Genomic DNA, 16505 nt, shown 5'->3' with positions numbered 1-16505 from the left:
CCCAGAGTCACCACTTCACCCCATAGTCACCCCTAGCCTGCAGCTTGATAGGGGAACACCCACTCCTGTGTCTCTGCTTTCTATCTCGGATTTCTGTTTTCCTTCTTACCCCTCTCTGCATCTTACCTTTCTTTGTCTTGTCTCTCCCAGCCCATCTCTCTGTTTTTGTCTCTGACTCTTGGTCCTTGTGTCTCCTTCTCTCTGGGTTGTATCTCTATTTCTCTGTCGCTTCTTCTATTTCTGTCTCCCTGACTCCACCTTCCCTACTGTGTTTCTCTGTCTCCCCTCTGCCCGTATTGACATGTCTATCTTTATGGGTCTGTCTCTTTTCTTTTGTCTTTGCATATCTCTTTGTCTCACCTTCTGTCCGTCTTTGTGTCCTTGTCTCTGTCTTTCTGTCTCTGCATCTCTGTGCCTATGTCTGGCTCTCTGTCATTCTGTGTGTCACCATCTGTTTTCCTCTCCATCTCTGTCTCCTGGTCTCTTCCTCACAGGCTGCCCGTCACTCCCATGTGGCTGTGGCCTGGGCCGGCTCCCTGGTGTTGATGGGCGGTGAGCTGGCCGATGGCTCCCTCACTAGCGACGTGTGGGCCTTTAGCCCGCTGGGCGGGGGCCACTGGGAGCAACTGGCACCACCTGCTTCTAGCTCCTCGGGGCCGCCAGGCTTGGCAGGTCACGCAGCCGCCTTAGTGGATGACATCTGGCTCTATGTGTCTGGTGGCCGCACCCAGCACGACCTCTTCTCCTCTGGCCTCTTCCGTTTCCGCCTTGACAACACCAGTGGGGGCTATTGGGAGCAGGTGATTCCCGCAGGTGGGCGTCCCCCTGCTGCCACCGGCCACTCCATGGTGTTCCATGCCCCATCTCGAGCCCTGCTGGTTCACGGTGGACACCGGCCCTCCACTGCCCGGTGAGTGACCTGCCCCACAACCTCAGCTCTGCAGGCCAGTCCTGGCCCAACACCTGGACCTTTCATCTTTAGTGGACTTTGCCTACTGATGGACTCTTGTAGGCTTTCAGTCACTCCTTCCTTCATTTATTCATTCATTCACTCACCCACTCAATCTCTTGGGCACTTGCTTCCTCACACACTCCCACTGTCTGTCCATTCCACCAGCTCCTGGCTAGATTATGCAGGGAACCCAGATATAAGTCCAACCTGGGTCCTGTCCATAGGCGCTTTTGTTTCTGAGGGGACATAAACCCAGTTGCCACCAGTTTCAACCCTGAGTGATTACACAGCTTCAACAGCCCAGAGGAGGGACAGAGGCCCTTCCTGCCCTGAGCCCTTCCTCTGCCTTCCCCCATAGGTTCTCTGTGCGTGTGAATTCCACTGAGCTCTTCCATGTGGATCGGCGCGTGTGGACAACCCTGAAAGGCCGGGATGGGCTTCAGGGCCCACGGGAGCGAGCCTTCCACACGGCTAGTGTCCTGGGCAACTACATGGTGGTCTATGGTGAGGAGGCCCCCTACTTGCCTGCCTGTCAGGGGTCCATACCAACCCTGAGCTAAGGCTTGTTGCATGGGTGTCCCCACCTCCCCCAGGCTTGCCAGCTATGCCCCTTTCCTCTTTTCCCAGGGGGCAATGTGCACACCCATTACCAGGAGGAAAAGTGCTATGAAGATGGCATCTTTTTCTACCACCTGGGCTGCCATCAGTGGGTGTCGGGGGCCGAGCTCGCCCCACCAGGAACCCCTGAGGGTGAGTGGCCCATCTGTTTCCCTGAGGGGCTTCTAAGGGTCACACTTCCCCCCATAGTGAATCTGGGCTTTGGGCAGGAGCCACCTCTATCCTTGTTGGGGTGAGCCAGACATCGTACTGGAGCTGGCTCAAGGGACAAGCCTGTGCTGCAGACAGGACTAGGGCATTGTTGCCATGGAGATGGAATGTAGTTACAGCAGCATCAGATCTAGGTTCCAGTTCAGGTTTGCCAATTTCCAGCTGCCCCAGGGAAATGCCCATGAAAGGATGACTTTTTCAAGGTCACACAGTGGGGAAGTGGCAAAACCAGGATGGCTAGCCCCAAAGAACTATCTATACAAAAACCATCATTTAATTTCTGTCCCCCAACTTCCCTATCTATAAAACGGGGATTATAATAACACTTAAGCCACTGGGCTGTTGTGAGAATAAATTGAGATCATGCTTGAAGAATGAAGACAGCCTAGTGAAGGGCACAACACGGTGTCTAATAGCAGTGAGGGTCCTGCTGCAAGGCCAGAGGGCTCACCCGGAAGGGCGCATGCAGAACCTCTTGAACTCATTAGAGCAGAGATTCTTTTCAGAATCAGAAGTAAGTCCTGGCTAGTGTTGCTCAGTGGTTGAGCATCGACCTATGATCCAGGAGATCATGGTTTGATTTCTGGTCAGGGCTCATGCCCAGGTTGCGGGCACGATCCTCAGCAGGGGGTGTGCAGGAGGCAGCTGATCAATGACTCTCTCTCATCATTGATGTTTCTATTTCTATTGTTCTCTCCCTCTCCCTTCTTCTCTCTCTGAAATCAATAAAAATTAAAAAAAGAACCAGAAGAAAGCCACAGGCCCCTTCCTCAGGGAAGTGTTTGTATGCACAAAGTGGGCATATAATTTCAGGGGACTGTGGACTTCCCAGAGGCCTGTCTATTCTCCCTACCCCACTGAACTGAAGAGCGAGGACAGAGGACAAACATAAGGAAGGGGTGGACACTTAAGAGGAAAGTTCCCCAAGGAACCTTGTATGGCCATGAGGAATAAAGCCTGGGCCTCTGATCCAGGACTTCTCCGCCTATCCCTGTACTTCTTTTAGGCCCCTTTACTGGGCAGGCAAGAGTGTGAGGTTTCTGGAGGTCTCTTCCTCTGTAGTTTGTGATTCCCTGGACCAAGTCCCATGTGCTTACAGAGCATCCAGGTTCAGTAAGAGGGTGGGGGTTCACCAATCACTGACTATTTACCTGTCGGTTCTTGGTTGTAAGTGACAGAAATCTAACCCAACCAGCTTAAGCAAAAGGGAGAATTTCTTGGCTAATTTGAGTGAAAACTCTGGCTTCAGATTGGGCTGGGTCCAGGTGCTCATGAGATGGCATCAGCCATTTCTCTCTCCAGTTCTCTGCTGGGTTTACGTCAGTCTCCAGCAGGCTTCCCTTTTGTAGATGGTCACCAGCAGCTCTCAGATAATATTTTGCCCCTTTAAAATGCCCAGAGGGGCCCTGACCAGTGTGGCTCAGTTGGTTGAGTGTTGTCCCATGCATTAAGAGGTCGCTATTCTATTCCCAATTGGCACATGCCTGGGTTGCAGGCTGGATCTGCAGTAGGGGGTGTGCAGGAGGCAGCCAATAGATGTTTCTCTTTTATGGATATTTCTCTCTCCCTCTCCCTTCTCTCTGGAATCAATAAAGATCTATTTTAAAAAAAAACAACATATATATGTGCGTGTGTTATATTAATTTTAGAGAGAAAGGAAGGGAGAGGGAGAGAGAGAGATAGAAACATCAATGTTGAGAAAGTTGTCATTGATCTGCTATCTTCTGCACGCCCTCGACTGGGGATCAAGCCCACAACTTGGGCAGGTGCCCTGACCGGGAATCAAACCGTGATCTCCTGGATCCTAGGTTGATGCTCAACTGCTGAGCCACGCCTGGCTGGGCAAACACATATATTTTTTGAAAAATGCCTAAAGGGAAGAGAATGTTTTCCCCCCAAGAATTGTAGGAATTGAGTTCCATCCTGAACTAGTCACTAACATTGAAAGCCCCACGTCTTCCAGAAGCAGGGGTGGCTCAACTTGAACCTTGTAGACTGGGAGAGGGAGAAGATGGTTTTCCAGGGGAAAATCAGAGACTGTCACCAGAAGGGAGGCTAGTGCCAGGCAGACAAAAACAGGTGAGAGCCAGGCAGCTCTCTGAGGGCAGGATGATGATTTCATTTATAGAGGAGGGAACACAGACTGAGAGAAGTCGAGCCTCTTGCTCATGGCTACACAGCTAGTCAGTAGTTGATCCATGATTTGATCCCAAGTTTTTCCAGCCCCAGAGATCATACTCTGTCGGAAAGGTGGCTTGGGTAGGAGTGTGGGAGCTCTGAGGAGAGAAAGGACTGGAGCTGGTACAGGGCCAGGCAAGCTGGGAGGGTTTCTGTGGGCAGGTGGGTTGAAGCAGGAACTAGGAGTCTAGGCTGAGGCTTAGGAGAGGCAGGTATAGTCCTCTGGGCAGGGGAACCACCGAGGTGGGAGGGGGGCTTGGGGATCCCATGTCCTTGGGATCTGTATTCTTTTAGGCCGAGCAGCACCTCCCAGTGGTCGGTACTCACATGTGGCAGCTGTGCTTGGTGGCAGTGTCTTGTTGGTGGCTGGTGGGTACAGTGGCCGGCCCCGTGGGGATTTGATGGCCTACAAGGTGCCCCCCTTTGTGTTCCAGGCACCTGCCCCGGATGTGAGTATTGGAGTGATAGGGAGAGGGTGGCTGGGGAGTAGGTAGCAGATGAGGGAGGAACTTGGGGGTCCTTTGGGATAAGTAGTGGGAGCCCCTAGGTCCATGAGAGGAGGGATATTGGTTCCCAGGTCAGGGGAGGAGGAATGGAGGTCCTTGGGGCAGAGGGGCAGTGGTCCCCGGCACTGGAAGAGGATTGGACAGGGATCCTCAAGGTGCTGAGCAGTTGGGGTTCCCTGGGATGATCAAAATGAGTGGGAATGTAGGAACAGGCCCTTGTCTGAGGAGCCCCTTCCTCCACTCCCATCTCTCTGCAGTACCACTTGGACTATTGTTCCATGTACACCGACCACAGTGTCTGCTCTCGAGACCCCGAATGCAGTTGGTGTCAGAGGGCCTGCCAAGCTGCACTGCCTCCTGGGACCCCCTCAGGAGCTGTGAGTGACTGTCCAGGCACTGCCCCTTAGCACAGAGACCAGCCCTGTGTTTCCCTCCGCTGAAACCAAGTGGGGAAGGACTCCCCACCCTGCCCAGACTTGTTTTCACACCTAAGAGCAGCAACTCTGACTCCTGATTGCTGACCCCTGAACTTTGACACTCTCCCCAATCCTTTGGAACTTATCTGTACCCAGATCCCCAGGCTCTGTCCTCTTGATCTTTCTTCATTCTAATTGGCTTTCGATTCCCTTCTCCAATTTTTTGACCCTTTTTACTCCAAAGCTCCTAAATCCACAGCCCTTTGCAGATTCCTTAAGGCCCGGTGAACAATGACCCCTGTCCCCTTCCTTCCCTGCAGTGTCCGGCTGCCAGCTGCCTGGGCCTGGGCCGCCTCCTGGGTGACTGCCAGGCCTGCCTGGCCTTCAGCAGCCCTGCAGCTCCTCCCCGGGGGCCTGGCGCTCTGGGCTGGTGTGTACACAATGAGAGCTGCCTCCCCCGGCCTGGTGAGTGACTAGTGGCAGTGTGGGAGGGGGCAGTGTTATACCCAACACTGACCTCTTCCCCTTCTGTCCTCATAGAGCAGGCCCGCTGCCGAGGAGAGCAGATCTCAGGCACGGTGGGCTGGTGGGGGCCCACACCTGTCTTTGTCACATCCCTGGAGGCCTGTGTCACCCAGAGCTTCCTGCCTGGCCTGCACCTTCTCACCTTCCAGCAGCCACCCAACGCCTCCCAGCCTGACAAGGTGGGGAGCTAGGGATGGGGCCCAGCATGGGGTGTTGAAGGGCTGGTCTTAGTGTTTTCATTTTCCAAATGGGTCTTTATCACTCATGTATTTATCCCGTAAGTCTTTATATTCAAGGGTCTGATTTTTCTTACTGAGTTAAAAACATTTTTTTTATGTGGTAAAATACACATAATGAAATTTATCATTCGTGTCATTTAGCACATTCACAACATTTGCAACTGTCACCACTATCTAGGTCCAGAATATTTCCAGTACCCCAAAGGAACCCTGATTCACTGAGTAATCACTCTCCATTCCCCTTCCCCCGGCCCCTGGCAACCACTCACCTGTTTTCTGTCTCTGGATTTGCCAGCTGTAGATATGTCATATAAAGGGGATCATATAATATATGACCTTTTGTGACTGGCCTCCTCACCGAGCGTAATGTTTTCAAGGCTCATGCATGTTGTTGCATGCGTCAGAACTTCATTCCTTTTTATGGCTGAATAATCTTCCCTGACTCCTGATTGCTGACCCCTGAACTTTGACACTCTCCCCAATCCTTTGGAACTTATCTGTACCCAGATCCCCAGGCTCTGTCCTCTTGATCTTTCTTCATTCTAATTGGCTTTCGATTCCCTTCTCCAATTTTTTGACCCCTTCTACTCCAAAGCTCCTAAATCACATTTTTGCAATTGTGAATAGTGCTGCTCTGAACATTCATGCACAAGTTTTTTTTAAACACCTATTTTTAACTCTTGGGTGTGTATCTAGGGGCAGAATTGCTAGGTCATATGGTAATTCTTTGTTTAACTTATCAAACTGGTGTTTTCTTTCTTTAAGCTCCTATTGATTTTTAAAACAGGTAATATAGTCCCTTCATTAAAAATTCACAGCGATGTAAAAAGTTGTTGAGTGAAAAGTCTCTCCCATCTACCCCACTCTCCACCTCTTTAGTGTGCGAAGCTGGCTCCCTTACCCCCCCCAACTCAAGACCACCCTAACTCTCCCCAGATCTGTTTGGGTTTTTCTTTATATCTTTCCATGGTCTACTTATTCCAATATAAGTAAATGTGACTTTTAATCATTTTTCTTTGTTACACATAAAGCAGTATACTGTCCTCACTATACTACCGCTTCCTTTTCTTTACTTTCTTCTTTTTTTAAAATATATCTTTATTGACTTCAGGGAGAAGAAAGGAGAGGGAGAGAGAGATAGAAACATCAATGATGAGAGAGTCATTGATTGGCTGCAGCCCACAGCCCGGGCATGTGCCCTGACCGGGAATCGGACCCTGATCGCCTGGTTCCTAGGCCGATGCTCAACCGCTGAGCCCCGCCCTGCCGGGCAAGCCGCTTCCTTTTCTTAACACATCCTGGCAATCTTCCCATTAGAGAACTTAGGAAACATTCTCATTCTTTTTACAGCTGCATAATATTTCATTTATTTTCTAACCCCGTAGTACTGTTGTTTATTTAAATAGTTTCCCATAATGAACACTTGGCTTATTCCATTCATTTGCAATGACAAAAACAAATACTCGGAAGAAATCATGTCATATGTCCGTCACTTTGAATGTTGTGTCTGGAATCTATTTTTATTTTATTTTATTTTATTATTATTATTTTTAAAAAATCCTCACCTGAGGACATGCTGAAAGAGAGAGAGAGAGAGGGAGAAAAGCATTGGTTGCCTTCCTTACATGCCCCAACTGGGGACTGAACCCACAACCCAGGTATGTGCCCTGATCAGGAATTGAACCCACGTCCTTTTGTTGCACAAGACAATGCTCAACCTACTGAGCCACTCTGGCTGGGCTGGGATCTCTTGTTTTTAAAAAAACTTATGTACTGGTTGATGATATGATACATAGGGTAAGGTCCAGAGGTTCTGAGCACAGGAGCTTCTGTCCCCATGGAGTTGGGGTGCGACACCCTCTGAGCATATGGGTGTGGTTACTAACCCGGAAGTTAAGGGATTTTATTTCATTTTTCCAATCTGGACTCCTGAGGGCTTAGGTGGAAAGGTGGGGTGTTGGAGAAGAGGATCCTGAAGTTTCATGAGAGGTGGGGATGAGCAGGGCTGGGACCCTGTTCCTTTTCTGAGTTGGTGTCCTACTCCTCTCCCAGAGTTACCCTGGGGGGGCGGGGTGCCTCCCCTGCCCCTGGCCTTAGTCTCTCATTCCATAAAATAGGGAAGGAGGTTGAGTTGCCTGATTTTTTCTGGCTCTGATGTAGCCTGAGGAGTGTGGGGATTGTGGGCCATGCAGAGAGGCACTCATGCATACCCCCTCCCTGGCTGGCACAGGTCTTGATTGTCCGAAGTACAACCATCACCCTGACACCCAGCCCAGAGACGGATGTATCCCTAGTCTACCGTGGCTTCATCCACCCACTGCTTCCCGGAGGGCCCAGTGGGCCAGGGGCTGAGGATGTGGCTGTGTGGGCCCGGGCCCAGCGCCTGCACGTCCTGGCCCTGATGGCCCGTGGCCCTGACCCAGAGAACATGGTGAGGGTTCCTGGGACACTCAGAGGGCTGTTTATGGTCAATACAGGCATAGAGATGTGTGGTACAGGGAGGACTGGGGAGAAATCAGAGGCAGCAGATGTATCCTTAGTGGAGGGGGGCCCTGGGGTGTTAAATTGTGAACACAATTTGGGGAATTTTGAAGAAGATGGGGAAGGTCTCTGTCTTACCAAGTCACACTCCCCTGAGGAGGGTCACTGGTGGATTTGGGGGAACTTGGAGGTTCTCGGGTCTAAGGAACCCTGAGGCACCCGTCTTTCTAGGAGGAGGTGGCTACTAGGTAGATTTGAAGCTCTTGGAGGTTTCGGGGGTCAGGGCTGTGGAAAGTTCTGAGGCCCCTGTCTGTCCTCACCCCTGCTCCAGGAAGAGGTGGGGCGCTGGGTGGCTCAGCAGGAGAAAGAAACCAGGCGGCTACAGCGCCCAGGGTCTGCTCGTCTCTTCCCCCTGCCTGGCCGGGGCCACAAGTACGCCGTAGAGATCCGGGGCCAGCTCAATGGTTCAGCTGGCCCTGGGCACAGCGAGCTCACCCTGCTGTGGGACCGGACTGGCGTGCCAGGTGGCAGTGTGAGTACCCAGGCCTAGGCCTCAGTTCCCCTGGGATTTCTGAACCCCAGGCCACAAACCTGGGCTTCTGAACTCTGGACTCACCTTATACCCTCCAGACCCCTCTCTCTGACCCCCCAGACCCTGACCTGACCTGATATTCTGACCCCTGCCCACATCTCTACCTCCTCCTGCCCTGACTTCTGCCCTCCATACTTCGACCTCTAATCTCTAGAAGGTTTCAAACCCTGCTCCCCTTTTGTCTGCCAATGACCTAAATCCTGACTTTGTATGCACCTGAGTTCTCAACCTTTTCTCTCAACACTTCGGTCTTTAGCTCCAAACTCTGACCCCTGCCCCAAACCTCAACTCTTGACTCAAGTTGGAGCATAGGCCCCTGACCTCTGCCCCTCCCCAGGAGATCTCCTTCTTCTTCCTGGAGCCCTACCGCTCGATGGCCTGCAGCTCCTACTCCTCCTGCCTGGGGTGCCTGGCGGACCAGGGCTGCGGCTGGTGCCTGACCAGCGCCACCTGCCACCTTCGCCAGAGTGGGGCCCACTGTGGGGACAGTGGAGCCGGCGGGTCCTTGCTGGTGCTGGTGCCTGCCCTCTGCCCGCTCTGTGAGGAGCATCGAGACTGTCACGCCTGCACCCAGGTGCCTGCCAGGCCACTGAGGGGCAGTTTCAAGTTGGAGGTGGCCAAAGTAGGGGACTGGGGAAGGGGACAGGCCCCCCCCAGGCCTGATATGGGCAGCCAAGGGGCTCCCAGGTGGTGGTAGGGGGAGATAGCTGGGGCCATTGTTTTTGACCTGCTGGCGAGAGCCAGGTGGGAGGCAGAGGAGAGGGGCTGTAGGGTGGGTCCCTGGCAGTCAGAACTCGAGGGGCCAGCAAACCCAACTCCGTACCTCTTCACCAGGGGCATTTATTGGCTCAGGCTGCAGAGTCCAAGAGAAGGTCTTCAGGCCTGCGACCGCCAGGGGTTCAGACCGTGTTTTCCCTGGAGGGTCATTCCTTGAGAGTGGCAAGGGGGCCACAGGGCTCCACACTTGCATCCTCCACTCAGCCAAGTGGAAAGAGCACCTTTCTGTCCCTACCCCACTCTCACTCCTGGGTCAACAGAGGTCCCAGAAGTGCATTTTACTGGCTCTGGCTGGATCTTGTGTCAGCTCTAGGATCAGTCAGTGAGCCAGGGGTGGGTGTGGCCCCTTGCCTACCTCTGGATCCCAAGGATTGAATCAGTCCCACCTTGACCACACAAAGGGGTGCTTGTGCCCAAACGGAGGAGGGTGCTGGGCAGGCAGAAGCCATGGATGTTGTTGGCTGGAGGGGGAAAGTTTGGAGAGGGAGGGTCTTGGAGGGCTGGTCTTAGGGGTGGGGCAGATGAGGGAGGTGGGGCACTGGGAGCCCAAGTGAGATGGCTAAGCTGGGCTCTTACTTCTCCAACCTCCCAACCCCCCAGGACCCTTTCTGTGAGTGGCATCAGAGCACCAACCGCAAAGGGGACGCAGTGTGCAGCCGGCGGGGCCGGGGTCGGGGTGCCCTGAAGAGCCCAGAGGAGTGTCCCCCACTCTGTAGCCAGTGAGCCCTGCTGGGCCCAGGGAGCGGGTGTGGGTGTGTATATAGGTCATCCATGGTGTGACCCTGTCCCCACTTCTCACCCCTAGGCGCCTGACCTGTGACGACTGCCTGGCCAACTCAAGCCAGTGTGCCTGGTGCCAGTCTACCCATACCTGCTTTCTGTTTGCTGCCTACCTGGCCCGGTACCCATATGGGGGCTGCCGAGGCTGGGACGACAGGTGCGGTCAGGGTGGTGTCTGGGTAGCTGGGCTCATGGAGGGCAGGGTGGAGGCAGGTGGAGGTGTCTGGGCTCTGACACCCCCCACACCTGTCACCCTGCAGCGTGCACTCAGAGCCACGGTGCCGGAGCTGTGACCGCTTCCTGACCTGCCATGAGTGTCTGCAGAGCCATGAGTGTGGCTGGTGCGGCAATGAGGACAACCCCACGCTGGGACGGTGAGGCCTGGATGGTGGGGCAGGTGGATGGGCAGGATGGGCGGGTAGCTCTCCACGGCCCTAATTCTAACGGTTGTTCTGTTTCTCTGCCTCTCTGCCTTTCCCTCACTATCATCTCTGTTTTCTCCCCCTTGCCCCTTTTCTCAGTTTCTTTTTTATCTCCCGCTCCACTCTTTCCCTGCTTCTGTGACTTGTTTTCTCTCACCCTTTTTTCTGTTTCTTTCTTCTTGACTTTGTTTCTGTTTCTCTTCTTTCCCTTTCACTGTGTCCCTGTCTCTGTCTCTCTTCTGTCTTTTAAAATCTTTTTTGTCTGACTATCCTTGCTTTCCCTCTGTCACTTCATTTCTCCTTCTGTTTCTCTCTCTGAATGGCCTCCTGTCCCCCTGTAACTGTTTCCGTCTCTTGTTTTCTATCACCCCCCCACTCCACCACCTTCTTCAATCTCCCACCTGCCAGGTGCCTCCAGGGGGATTTCTCAGGGCCCATGGGTGGGGGTAACTGCTCCCTGTGGGTGGGGGAGGGCCTGGGGCTGCCTGTGGCCCTCCCTGCGCGCTGGGCATATGCCCGCTGTCCAGACGTAGATGAGTGTCGCCTGGGCCTGGCACGGTGTCATCTGAGGGCAACCTGCCTGAACACGCCTCTCAGCTACGAGTGTCACTGCCAGCGGGGCTACCAGGGAGATGGCATCACGTACTGCAACCGCACGTGAGTGGGGCATGGGTTTCCATGGAGATGTCACCCCAGGGCTGTGGCACGTGGCATGGAGGGAGGAAGTGACCATGGTGCTGGAATCCCCCCTGTGGAACCAGCATCCCAGTGAGCCTCAGGTTCTTACCTTGCAGACTAGGTCCTCATTAGAGTGACAGGGTCCCCAGCGTAACACTAATTACTGTGGAGACAGGTCACCCGTGGACTGTGGGCCATAGTCTTCAGAGTTGCCATGGAGATGGAGGAGGACCAAGTTGAAAAAGGGTTTTTATAGAGAACAGACCACTAGTGGTGATGTGTGGTTACTATAGAGACAGGAGTCACCACATGTGATGGGGTTACCTTGGAGACAGGCCACCCATGTAGTCTAGGACAGCTGGAGCGGGCAGTAGCTTGTAATGGTGTTTAATGGAGGTGATGGGGTGGAGTGGGATGGCAGGGGATGCTTTGGGGACTCAGGGCCTGCCCAGCCCTCCCCCCACCCCTGCCATGGCCCCTCAGGTGCCTGGAGGACTGCGGGCATGGTGTATGCAGCGGACCCCCTGACTTCACCTGCGTGTGTGACCTGGGCTGGACATCTGACCTGCCCCTGCCCACGCCAGCCCCAGGACCCCCTGCCCCCCGCTGCTCCCGAGACTGTGGCTGCAACTTCCATAGCCACTGCCACAAACGGGGACCTGGCTTCTGTGATGAGTGCCAGGGTGAGCTGCCCTCCTCCCAGATGTCCCTGGACTGGCCTCAAGAGAGCCTCCTTCGGGTCCCAGTTTCCTTTTCTCTGCATGGGCTTCAGTGTCCCCTCACCCAGCTCTAGGTCCCCCTGCCCACTGCCTGCTCCTGATCCCAGACAGGCTTCAGTGGCACTCATCTCTGGCAGGGCCTGAGTCCCCACTCTTGGGACTTGCTATTCCCCTAAGTCTGGGCCCTGATTACTCTCCTTTGAAGCAGCCCAGTGAGGTCAGGGATCAGCCGGGCCAGTTGGGCAGGCCACTTCCTGACCTTGCCCCTGACTCTGCGTCCTGCCTGCTGGGGCCTCCACAGACTGGACCTGGGGGGAGCACTGCGAACGGTGCCGGCCTGGCAGCTTTGGCAACGCCACGGGCTCGGGCGGCTGCCGGCCCTGCCAGTGCAATGGGCACGGGGACCCACGCCGAGGCCACTGCGACAACCTCAGCGGGCTCTGCTTCTGCCAGGACCAAACTGAGGGTGCTCACTGCCAGCTCTGCTCCCCTGGCTACTACGGGGATCCCCGGTGAGCCAGGGGCCAGACAGGTGGGGTAGGGGGTTAGGGACACGTGGGAAAGGGCAGGCCTGTTCTGACACTGGCTCTCCTCCATCTCTCCAGGGCCGGTGGCTCCTGCTTCCGGGAGTGTGGGGGCCGTGCCCTCCTCACCAACGTGTCCTCAGTGGCACTAGGCTCACGCCGGGTTGGTGGGCTGCTGCCTCCAGGTGGTGGGGCAGCAAGAGCCGGGCCAGGCCTTTCGTATTGTGTGTGGGTTGTTTCGGCCACGGAGGTGCTGCAGCCCTGTGCTCCTGGGACCCTCTGTCCTCCACTCACCCTCACCTTCTCCCCTGACAGCAGCACCCCCTGCACGGTGAGCTTTGAGGGCACTAGGGTTCAGACCCATGTCCCCCTGCCCAGTCTGCCTCCTTACACAGACCCTGACCCCCATGGTCCCATTTTTTTATTCTTCAAACCCCAAATTCTATTTCTTCAACCCCAGCCTTCATTTCTAAGCCCGAAGACCTTTCCATTTACCAGGTCACCTCCTAGTTCCTGGTTTCCAAGTCTCCAATCCCCAGATCCTCAAACCCCCTCTCCTCAGTCCAGGCGTGGTAAATATTTATACTGCGTGTGCCAACTCTGACCAACTGGGAGTGGCCACCAGGAGCTGTGTGTTGAGAAGGAGGCTCCAGGTGAGAGTGTCTGATTGATTAGCCATGTCTTCTGCCAACGTGGGAGGGGCAGTGGTAGCCTCCATTCCAGTTTGACAGCCCCGTATGTTCGAACAGCCCATTTCCCTGTCTCAGATCATCTTCCCCTGTTCAACTCCGCCTCCTTCTAGACCCCAAGCATCCCTCTTTCTCACCCTCATCCTTAATCCTCGGCTCTGCACCCCTCCAGCTGAGCTATGTGCTGGCTTTTGATGGCTTCCCACGCTTCCTGGACACCGGTGTTGTGCAGTCGGACCGTAGCCTCATTGCTGCCTTCTGCGGCCAGCGGCGGGACAGGCCCCTCACTGTGCAGGCCCTGTCTGGTATGGAGATCAGGGAGGTGGGGTCTCTGTCCTGGGCTGTGTGTATCCCTTGCTCCCCTGCATCTTGTTGACCAAAGTGGGCTTAAGGCTCAGCCCGACTCTGCCACTGACTTGCTGGGTGAGGCAACCGCTTGCCACTGTGGGTCTCAGTTTCTTCAGCTGAGAGGCAAATAGAGTATTGCTGGGCTGCCTCTGGAGAGCAGGGCCAAGTGGGATGTGTCTTCGGGGCACACAGAAGGGCTCAGCCTGTGATTCTCTACCAGGGCTGATTGTGTCCTCGGGGCATGTAGCTGATTGTCACAATTGGGGGTGCTCCTGGCATCTCATGGGTAGAGGCCAGAGGTGCTGCTCTACATCCCACAATGCACAGGACAGCCCCACAACCAGGACTCAACAGCAGGGCTGAGAGAAACCCTGTTTAGGCTGATGGAGGTGCACTAGAAAGAATTTGTTACCCACAGCAGTTAAGGGCCCAGGTTTGGAAATGTTTCCTTTCATACTGTAAATCAGAGTGGCTCCAAGGCTGGGAGATAGGTGGAGTTGTAGCTAGCAGACCCCTCACAGTGAACAAAGAACTGAGGGGCCCTTATTTCACTCACAAAGTGTTTACTGAGTACCTATGGTGAGCCAGGCCTGAGCTAGACGCTGGGGGTGCAGCAGTGAACAAGGGGCACAGGCGCTGCCTTCGTGGTTCACTGTGTGTGTGGGTGGGTGGGGGGAAGACATCAAAATATATACAACATAGTGAGGGACAAAAGGAAGTGGAAGAGAGCTCCTGGCCCCTCTGGGAAATCCCTGAGGGCTTCTGTGCAAAGGTGAAGTTTCACTTGAGGCTTGAAGGGGGCGCTGTGGGCAAGGGGACTCCTCAGGTTGAGGATTAGCAGGTGCTTAGGCCCTGAGAAGCAGGAACGGGGCCTGGTGCTGGAGCCAGAGGGCCAGGGAGAGGTGATGAGGTCAGAGGCCCTGCAGGGCCTTTTTTATTCCAATACAACTTTATCTAGGCATTTTTTATGTATCATTAATTCCTGTCTCCCCCACACCCTCCCGCCCCTGAAATCTTTCTAAGGAGACTTGGTCTCACAAAAGAACAGAAGGGAGTTGTGGAAGGTTTGGAGCTTTCGAGTGACAGGATAAGATTCGTGTTTTTAAAGGGTCAGGTGGAGTGCTATGAAGGACAGAGTGGAGGGGAGCCAGGCAGACCAGTGGGGGATGGTGTTGGTGGCGAGGCCAGACTACCGAGGAAGTGGCACGCAGTGGATGAATTTGAGAGAAATTTAGGCTTAAAAACCGACGGAACCTGATGGGCTGGATGAGGGAGAGGGTGTGCAGTGATTATAGATGATCGGGTGGCTGGCTTCCTTGGCTAATTATGTAGGTTTTTCTCAAAACCTGGGTGTGGAGCAGTGCCTGAACCTTGGCCTTGCCACATGCCCTTAGCCTCTCTCCCAACAGGGCTGCTCGTGCTGCACTGGGAGGCCAATGGCTCTTCATCCTGGGGCTTTAATGCTTCAGTGGGCTCTGCCCGCTGTGGGTCAGGGGGCCCTGGTAGCTGCCCCGTTCCCCAGGAGTGTGTGCCCCAGGATGGGGCCGCAGGTGCTGGACTCTGCCGCTGTCCCCAGGGCTTGGCTGGCCCACACTGCCGCATGGCTCTTTGTCCTGAAAACTGCAATGCCCACAACGGGGCAGGGACTTGTAACCAGGTACAGGTGGGATGGGGTGAGCTGGGTGGGACAGGGGTGGTGCTCAGGGCTCCCACTGAGCCTCCTTCTGCTGTCCCTCAGAGTCTGGGTGTGTGCATTTGTGCTGAGGGCTTTGGGGGCCCCGACTGTGCCACGAGGCTGGACGGTGGGCAGCTGGTCTGGGAGACCCTCATGGACAGCCGCCTCTCAGCCGTGAGTTGTTGGCAGCCTAGTCTCTGGGGAGGTACCACACAGCCTGGATCATTCTCCCTCGTCCACTCCTGGGACCACTCCTCAGACCCTACACTTAGCCTGGTACTTTGTCATGACCTTAGCCTGACGCCTCATGTCGCGCCCCCCCCCCCCCCAAGGACACTGCTAGCCGCTTCCTGCACCGCCTGGGGCACACCATGGTGGAGGGACCTGATGCCACCTTGTGGATGTTTGGGGGCCTGGGCCTGCCTCAGGGGCTGCTGGGAAACCTGTACAGGTGAGAACTGCCCTGGGGAGGTGGGATACCTGAATGAGAGTGGGAAGGTCACCTCAGGCCATGCTGAGATATCTGTCACACAAGAGTCCCCTCAGGGGATTACAGGAAAAGGACACTCCAAAGGACACTGTGACATTTGTCACAGGAGGCTCACCTCAGTGGTGGATACTTATTTGGGCGGTGCTAACCTGGGGGATGGTAGGGTGACTATCTTGGGGGTCACCCCAGGGGATGCTGGGATATCTGCTAAGTGTGAGGTCACCCAGGGGATGCTGGGATGACTGGACAGTGAGGCTGCTTTTTTGCGTCTTGGTCCCAGGTACTCAGTGAGTGAGTGGAGGTGGACACAGATGCTGGCAGGAGCTGAGGACGGGGGCCCAGGCCCCTCACCCCGCTCCTTCCATGCAGCTGCCTATGTGCCCGCTGGCCGTGGTGCCATGTACCTGCTGGGGGGGCTCACGGCTGGGGGTGTTGCCCGAGACTTCTGGGTCCTGAACCTCACCACCCTGCAGTGGCGGCAGGAGAAGGTGAGCATGTCTCCCCACCCCCAGACCCCACAACTGGGCTCTGGCAAAGAAGAACAGGGAACTCCTGCCAGCTTCACCCCCTGGGACGTGGCTTCCTCCCTGGGCTCCAGCACCCGTCCTAGAATTGCATTTCATTGGCCATCCTGGGTCACATTGTATTCCCCAGCCAATGATCTCTGGCCAAGGGGATATGATGCC

At 55.0% G+C, this 16505-nt stretch overlaps 1 protein-coding gene across 1 annotated transcript in view; it reads left to right on the top strand.

Moving 5' to 3' along the window:
• The window catches only part of MEGF8 (multiple EGF like domains 8), a 39537-nt gene that overhangs the window by 7247 nt on the left and 15785 nt on the right, over nt 1-16505 (top strand). The window contains exons 6-27 of the mRNA XM_016209251.2: nt 495-910; nt 1311-1456; nt 1580-1702; nt 4253-4407; nt 4722-4841; nt 5201-5345; nt 5421-5584; nt 7875-8075; nt 8457-8657; nt 9055-9291; nt 10095-10213; nt 10300-10431; nt 10535-10648; nt 11105-11353; nt 11858-12057; nt 12395-12605; nt 12699-12948; nt 13479-13611; nt 15064-15311; nt 15393-15503; nt 15662-15780; nt 16100-16307. Of these exons, the coding sequence (XP_016064737.2) occupies nt 495-910; nt 1311-1456; nt 1580-1702; nt 4253-4407; nt 4722-4841; nt 5201-5345; nt 5421-5584; nt 7875-8075; nt 8457-8657; nt 9055-9291; nt 10095-10213; nt 10300-10431; nt 10535-10648; nt 11105-11353; nt 11858-12057; nt 12395-12605; nt 12699-12948; nt 13479-13611; nt 15064-15311; nt 15393-15503; nt 15662-15780; nt 16100-16307 (4002 nt within the window). The remainder of the gene's footprint in view (nt 1-494; nt 911-1310; nt 1457-1579; nt 1703-4252; nt 4408-4721; nt 4842-5200; nt 5346-5420; nt 5585-7874; nt 8076-8456; nt 8658-9054; nt 9292-10094; nt 10214-10299; nt 10432-10534; nt 10649-11104; nt 11354-11857; nt 12058-12394; nt 12606-12698; nt 12949-13478; nt 13612-15063; nt 15312-15392; nt 15504-15661; nt 15781-16099; nt 16308-16505) is intronic.

Source organism: Miniopterus natalensis, chromosome 18, assembly GCF_054644295.1.
Source record: "Miniopterus natalensis isolate mMinNat1 chromosome 18, mMinNat1.hap1, whole genome shotgun sequence".
In the NCBI taxonomy this organism is placed as follows: domain Eukaryota; kingdom Metazoa; phylum Chordata; class Mammalia; order Chiroptera; family Miniopteridae; genus Miniopterus; species Miniopterus natalensis.
The sequence above is the reverse complement of the archived record's forward strand: the minus strand, read 5'-3'. Positions and strand labels throughout refer to the sequence as shown.